The 7,145-nt window shown below is 62.4% G+C and overlaps 1 protein-coding gene across 1 annotated transcript; it reads left to right on the forward strand.

Moving 5' to 3' along the window:
* The first annotated feature begins 432 nt into the window (after positions 1–432).
* On the forward strand, positions 433–6,067 carry TRIM35 (tripartite motif containing 35). Its single transcript, XM_038771041.1, has 6 exons — positions 433–938; positions 3,508–3,603; positions 3,844–4,074; positions 4,482–4,504; positions 4,658–4,776; positions 5,427–6,067. Exons 1-6 carry the CDS (start codon positions 459–461, stop codon positions 5,996–5,998), a joined length of 1,521 nt encoding a protein of 506 aa, XP_038626969.1. The 5' UTR covers positions 433–458; the 3' UTR covers positions 5,999–6,067.
* The last annotated feature ends 1,078 nt before the right edge of the window (positions 6,068–7,145 follow it).

Genomic DNA, 7,145 nt, shown 5'->3' on the forward strand with positions numbered 1-7,145 from the left:
TATATGTATATATGTTTGTACATATTTATTACTCTATTTATTTTACTTGTACATATCTATTCTATTTATTTTATTTTGTTAGTACGTTTGCTTTTGTTCTCTGTCTCCCCCTTTCAGACTGTGAGCCCACCGTTGGGTAGGGACCGTCTCTATATGTTGCCAACTTGGACTTCCCAAGCGCTTAGTCCAGTGCTCTGCACACAGTAAGCGCTCAATCAATACGACTGATTGATTGGGACAGGGACACGGGTCGGATCGAGCTCTCCAGCCCGGAGCAGGCCGGGGAAAGGCGGGACGGGTCTGGGCGGGGCCCGGGGGGCCAGCAGGCCCGCGGATTGGCCGGGCCCCCCGTCTCTCGGGGCTGGAGGAGCCGCCGGTCGTGAGTCACCGGCGAGCCCGCCGGGGCCCGGAGTTGGCCGGCACAGGGCCGGGCCGGGCCGGGCCGGACGGAAGCGGAGATGGACTTGGAGCCCGGGTCCCCCGCGCCGCCCTGCCCGTCGCCGGCCGCCTCGGCCGCCCTGAAGGAGGAGCTGCTGTGTGCCATCTGCTACGACCCGTTCCGGGACGCCGTGACCCTGCGCTGCGGCCACAACTTCTGCCGCGGTTGCGTGAGCCGCTGCTGGGCGCTGCGGGGGCCTCCCGCCTGCCCCGTGTGCAAGGAGCGCGCCTCCCCGGCCGGCCTGCGCCCCAACCACACGCTCAACAACCTGGTGGACAAGCTGCTGAGCCAGGAGGCGGAGGGGGCGAGGAGGGCCGGGGCCGGGACCGGGGCCGGGACAGGGTCCCGCCGCCACTCCGGCCTCTGCCGCCTGCACCGAGCGCCGCTCAGCGTCTTCTGCCTGGACGACAAGGAGCTGCTGTGCTGCGCCTGCCAGGGGGATCCGCGCCACCGGGGACACCGACTGCAGCCCGTGGAGGGCACGGCCAGAGACTACCGGGTGAGGGAGCGGGAATCCCCGCGGGGCGGGGCACGGACGGGATAAGGGAAGGGGCTTCCGGAGGCCTGGGCGTGGGGGGAGGGAGCTCTTCAAGAGGCAGCGTGGACAGGGGGCCCGGCACTGAGGGGGGCGGCAGCGACCACCCGTCCTAATAATAACAATGGTGGCATCTGTTAAGCGCTTACTATGTGCAAAGCACTGTTCTAAGCGCTGGGGGGATACAAGGTGATCAGATTGTCCCGCGTGGGGCTCACAGTCATCATCCCCATTTTGCAGATGAGGTAACTGAGGCTCCGAGAAGTTAAGTGACTTGCCCAAGGTCACACAGCAGACATGTGGCGGAGCCGGGATTCCAACCCATGACCTCCGACTCCAAAGCCCGGGCTCTTTCCGCTGAGCCACGCTGTTTCTCTAAGCAGCAAGGGCCCACCCAGCATATCCGAAACCTAAGGCCCAGGGCAGGGCCGGGGGAGGGAGCGAAGGGAGAGTCTGGCTGGCTCCCCAGAGTGTCAGGCCTGGGCTCGGCCCATCTTCAGCCCCGCCCTTCTCTTCCACCCCCTCCTCTCCCCTGGGGCAGGGCACAGGGGTTTGGGCCGCGTGAGGGGCACGGCCCAAAGTTTCTGCTCCCCACCTCGGCGCTCCGTAGGCAAAATGTGGGCCAGTGAGCTGGTGCCAGGCCGCTCCCAGCGGAGGCAGGACAGAGTGAGCGCGAGAAGCGGCAGCGGCCCGGCCGTGGGAGCTGCCCAGAGAGGGGATTGGGAGCCGCTAGAACCCTTCCTCGCCAGCCTGCCCTCCCCCCGCCCGCGGGGGCTCAGATCCCGGTTCCGCTGCTCTCGGGGCTGGGCCGGAGAGGGAAGGCACGGTCGCGATGCCCCGGACCCCCGGTTGCCCAGGGGCACTGCTGTCTGACACGAAGGCAGAGAGGCAGGGCCGGGACTCTGCGGGAATAGGGGCCTGTTCACGCTGCCGCCAGTTGGCAGGAAGTGGGGAAGGGCCTGAAGGCAGAGGGGCGGCTCCTCCTAGGCCCGAACTCGTCTCGTCGCGTCTCCCCGGGGTGGGTACGCACGCATGCATACGCGGTGAACACGTGAGAGCCGCGCGAGTGAGTGAGGGTAGGGGCAAGTTTAAGCCGGCGCTGAGGGCGCCCAACGGGAGGAGGCTGGGGCGGGCCGCTGGCCTCCGCTGCTTGGAGGCGGGGCTTGTCCCGGGCCTGGTGCCCGGGGACCCCGGGGCTCCAGAGGAAGGGGAGGGGGTGTTCGTGGCACGATCTGACCAGGTGGTCCCAAGTTTGAGGGTCCCCATCAATGGCTTCCGGGACTTCTGGATTCCCACCTTCCGGGGGGATGAGGCGGGGTTGGCCTCGTTGTGAGGGTGGGGCGGGGGGAGCAGCGCCCGTGGCCGTCTCCGTCCGGCCTCTGTCCAGCCTCGGACCCCCTCTTTGCTGGTTCTCTAGATGTCCCCTCCTGGGTGGGGACGGGACTGTGAATTGGGTCCGGCTGAGAGGCTGCACAAGGGCATCCTCCCGGCCACAGGCTCAGCAGCAGTAACAGCAGCTGAATCTGTAGGGGAAGTAGCTGGGAAGGCCACAGGCTCAGCAGCAGTAACGGCAACTGCATCTGTAGGGGAAGTAGCTGGGAAGGCCACAGAAGTGGGGGGGGGGGGGCAGGGGAGGGGCCCCCTGGGTCCCTCTGCCCGATTCTCCTTCTGGGACCACCTGGCACCCCTGAGAGACAGTCGGTGCGCCTCAGCGGACACACACGTGTCTGAGCTGGGTCTCACCTGGGTCTGGCCAGCCTTCCTTTTCACCTTTCTAATAATAATTATGATGCTGATGATGATGGTGAGAAGCAGCATGGCGCAGTGGAAAGAGCACGGGCTTTGGAGTCAGAGGTCATGGGTTCAAATCCCGGCCCCGCCAATTGTCAGCTGTGTGACTTTGGGCAAGTCCCTTCACTTCTCTGTGCTTCAGTTACCTCATCTGTAAAATGGGGATGAAGACTGGGAGCCCTCTGTGGGACAACCTGATCACCTTGTAACCTCCCCAGCGCTTAGAACAGTGTTTGGCACATAGTAAGCGCTTAATAAATGCCATTATTAGTATTATTAGTATTATGGTATTTGTTAAGCACTTACTGTATGCCGAGCACTGTTCTAAGCGCTGGGGTAGATGGAAGTTAATCTTAGGTTGTCCCCGGGGGCTCACAGTTTTAATCCCCATTTTACAGAGGAGGTAACTGAGGCACAGATAAGTTAAGTGGCTTGCCCAAGGTCAAACAGCAGAGAAGTGGTGGAGCACAATTAGAACCCACGTCCTCTGACTCCCAAACCCATACTCTTTTCACTAAGCTACGCTGCTTTCTCTGACCTGCCCCCAACCCACCTTGACCAGGGGAAGGGAGGGGCCAAGAAGACAGCAGGACTGGACCTTCTGATGGCCGAGGGGAGCGGCAGTGGGACTCCAGGGCCCCGGACAGAGATGGCCGGCTGCCTCCTGAAGTCCCTCCCTAGAGATCCCCACCCCCACCTCCCCAACGCCGTGTCCTGATGACGCTTCCTCCCCCAATTCCAGGCCAAGTGCCGGAACATGGAGCACTGCCTGAGGGAGAAGGTCAAAGAGTTCCGGACTGTCCGGCGCTCCTACGAGTCCATCGTCAAGCACAACCAGGTCAGGGTCCGGCCGTTGGGACTTAGGATGGGAGGGTCGGCTGGCCTCACGGTCACCTCTTGGTCTGAGGAGGGGGCAGCGGCTCCAGAAGGAAAATTTGGCCCCCTGCCATGATCCCCGCCTCAGCCACACCTCGCCCCTGTGCCCCCACCCTCCCGATACCCTCGGCCCCGGCCCCCTCATCCCGTGCCCCTCGGCCGCCGCGTGACACCGTGACCCCTGGCTTGGCCTGGTCCCCAGGTGGAGGCAGCCTGGCTGGAGGACCGGATCCGGCAGGAGTTTGAGAAGCTGCGGGAGTTCCTGGGGCTGGAGGAGCAGGCGGCGCTGGCAGCTGTGGCGGAGGAGAAGGCCCAGAAACAGCACCGGGCAGAGGAGAAGATCAAACAGCTGGAGGAGGAGGCCGAGGCCGTGGCCCTGGAGATCAAGCGGCTGCAGGCAGAGATGGGGGAAGATGATGTCTCGTTCCTCATGGTACACGGCCGGGGTCCGTCTGTTGGAGCTAGTATCCGGACTGGGAGGGGGAAGAGTCCCTGGCTAAATATGAACCCTCCCCCCTCACACACACACATACACACACACTTGCTGGTTCTGGCCCTGGCCCTTCCAGAGTCCCCACAGACGGGGGGTCAGTGAACCCTGTAAAGCTTGAGATCACAGAATCAGTGGAGAACTCCTGCTCCCCGCCCATCCCCAAGCTCCTTCCCAATCCACTCCCAGGCTGGGGGTTTGGGGCAAAGGGAGAGTAACGGCCAGGCCCAGGCCACCCCCATCCCAGGCCCAGGTCCCCGGGAGTCTATGGGGGTGGAAGGCAGGGCCATGACGGGTAATGGACTGGAGCCCGAGGCAATTCCAGCCACCTGTGTTTTCTCTCTTTTCAGAAACACAAGAGCCGCAAGCGCAGGTGGGTAATGATCGCCAGGATGGGGGTGGGAGTGTTCGCTTGGGGCCCCCAGGACGGGAGTGGGGGCAGGAGTCCCTTTCCTTGTGGGGCCCTGGGTCCCCAAGCACCTGGCATCCAGTGTGGCCCCTGAGACTGGCTACCCCTGGCCTCCAGGCTCACCTGCACTGCGGAGCCCGAGCCCGTCCAGCCGGGCTTGCTCATTGATCTCAGCCAAGCCCTGGACTCACTGCAGTTCCGTGTCTGGAAAAAGATGCTGAACATCGTGGAAGCAGGTGAGGGAGGACGGGGTGGTGGCCGGGTGGGAGAGAGGGAGATGGAGACCTTGTCCCCTACCCGCATCCGGTCCCTCCGCCCCCCAGCCCAGTGAGGATTCTTCAGGGATCTAGAGGGAAGGGGAAACGGGATGTCCTGCTGGTCCCAAGAAGAAAAGGATGAGGGGAGGGCAGCAACTCAGCCCACTCAGGCTATTCTGACCACAGAACTGCACCCCTCTCCTGTCCTCAGCCCCAGAGTAGTCCCAGCCTTGCTGACTGCTGGGAGCAGCTTGTCCTAGTGGATGGAGCACAGGCTTGGGAGTCTGAAGGAGCTGGGTTCTAATCCTGGTTCCGCCACTTGTCTGCTGTATGACCTTGGGCAAGTCACTTCACTTCTCTGTGCTTCAGTGACTTCATCTATAAAATGAGGTTTAGGACTGTGAGTCCCATGTGGGACATGGACTGTGTCCAACCCGATTTCTTTGTCTCTTCCCCCAACGCTTAGAACAGTGCCTGGTACAGAGAAGTGCTTAACAAATATAAAATTAAAAAAAAGAAAAAGCTGACACGAAGGGTCGGGGGTGAAGTACTGCCCCTTTCTGTCCCCTCTGCCCCGGGAGAGGTGGGCTGACTGGGCCGTGGGCCTCTCCCTTCTCTCCTACCCCCAGTCCCCTTCAGCTTTGACCCCAACACGGCCGGCGGTTGGCTGTCCGTGTCCGACAGCCTCACCGCTGTCACCAACCAGGGCTATCGCGTGCCCGTCGAGAACCCGGAACGCTTCTCCTCCGCCCCATGCCTGCTAGGCTCCCGTGTCCTTGCGCATGGTGCCCACACCTGGGAAGTGGAGGTGGGCACCCTGCCCAGCTGGCGGGTGGGCGTGACGCGGGCCGTCCCAGGAGCCAGACCCCTGCAGAGCACCGCCCACGACGCCCGCGCTGGCTTCTGGTTTGTGGCACGGGCCCGAGGCCTGGAGGGAGACCAGCTGGTGGCATCGGAGCCAGCGGCCGCCTCGCCGCTGTGCCTGCAGCTCCCTCGTCGCCTGCGCGTGGAGCTGGAGTGTGAGGATGGGGAGCTGTCCTTCTATGACGCCGAGCGCCGCCGCCACCTTTATACCTTCCATGCCAGCTTTGGGCCTGTCCGGCCCTACTTCTACCTAGGTGGCACCTGTGCCCTCGCCGCCCCTGAGCCCCTGCGCCTCTGCCCTCTGCGCATCCAGGTCCGGGAGGAGCTGGAGGCCTGATGGCCAGCGGGGATGGGAGGGGGCTGGTAGGGGGCTCCCCAGCCCGGGCTGCTGCCACCTCAGGCTGGGGGAGGGGGTTGACCAATAAAATAATCTTCTGTTCCTGCCAGGCACAGCGTCTGTTCTTATCTTTGGGGAAGGAAGGGAAGGGGTTCCCTGGGAGGATGCTACTTTGCCCGACCCTGAGTCCCAGCAGCAACTCCTGCCCTGAACTGACCACTGGAGCGGCCATGACCCAGGAGTGCAGGGGTCATGGCATCCATATCCCTGGCTTCTGGCCTGGCGGAGCTGTGACAGCAGGAAAGCAGGATCCCCACGCTGGGATTTAGGGGTGGATCTAGTTGGCCCAGTGCAGCCATGGCCCTGCAGGCTGGGACCCTCCCTCTACCTACCCTCCAGCAGCCAGGCCAGTCTGGGTATGGACTCCCTGCTTACTTTGGCAGGAAATTGCCGAAGGTCAGCCAGGCCCCAATGTCTTAGTGTAGCCAGGCCCCCCTCTCCTTGAGTAATGCAAATCCCTCCATCTTGGCCTGCTTCTACCCACACTGGCTTCTGGAGGTCCTGCAATTGCTCCCCGAGCTGTGTGCCAGACTCCCTGGCACGGGCAGGGCAGTGGTAGCCCAGTCCCCGCATTGGTGCTGGGAGTGGAGGCCCCAGTGAGTGGACCTCACTGGGATCTGGGTAGAAAGATGCTGGGCCTGCCTGGACCTGGGTAGGCTGTTGTGGCCGCAGGCAGGGGGATGGACTGCATGGAGGCAGGCAAGTACTTGCTGCTGCTTGGCCCGTCCTGCAGGCAGAGCCTGGACCTGCTGCTCCTGAACTAAAAAAACTCAGAGACCTGCCAGATCCCTCCAGGCCTTCACCACTCACATCTGTTCTACGCAATTGCCCAGCTTTGGCCCAAAATGAGAAGACAACACTTTCTCTCTCTACTGGGCACTAGTGACAGCCAGAAACTTCACCCCCAAAACTGCCCCGACAAAGACTTCTAAAGCCTAAAGCTTCTCTGCTTATCCCAAGTCATAAACCCCTACATCTCTCCCCCCTCCCCTTGATGCTAATGTCCATACCTTCAACACTGTTCTTTGCAATAAACTCAACTCCCTCTTCCCCTCTGCTGATCTCGCATCACCAGCCTCCTTCCCTG

This window comes from Tachyglossus aculeatus, chromosome X2 (assembly GCF_015852505.1).
Source record: "Tachyglossus aculeatus isolate mTacAcu1 chromosome X2, mTacAcu1.pri, whole genome shotgun sequence".
NCBI classification, from domain to species: Eukaryota; Metazoa; Chordata; class Mammalia; order Monotremata; family Tachyglossidae; genus Tachyglossus; species Tachyglossus aculeatus.

Excerpts from the sequence above, each read along its gene's own strand:
- TRIM35 (XM_038771041.1), top strand. The coding sequence starts at position 459 with ATGGACTTGGAGCCCGGGTCCCCCGCGCCGCCCTGCCCGTCGCCGGCC. Across the intron at positions 3,604-3,843 it reads CCATCGTCAAGCACAACCAG|GTGGAGGCAGCCTGGCTGGA; the intron begins GTCAGGGTCCGG and ends CCTGGTCCCCAG. Across the intron at positions 4,075-4,481 it reads ATGATGTCTCGTTCCTCATG|AAACACAAGAGCCGCAAGCG; the intron begins GTACACGGCCGG and ends CTCTCTTTTCAG.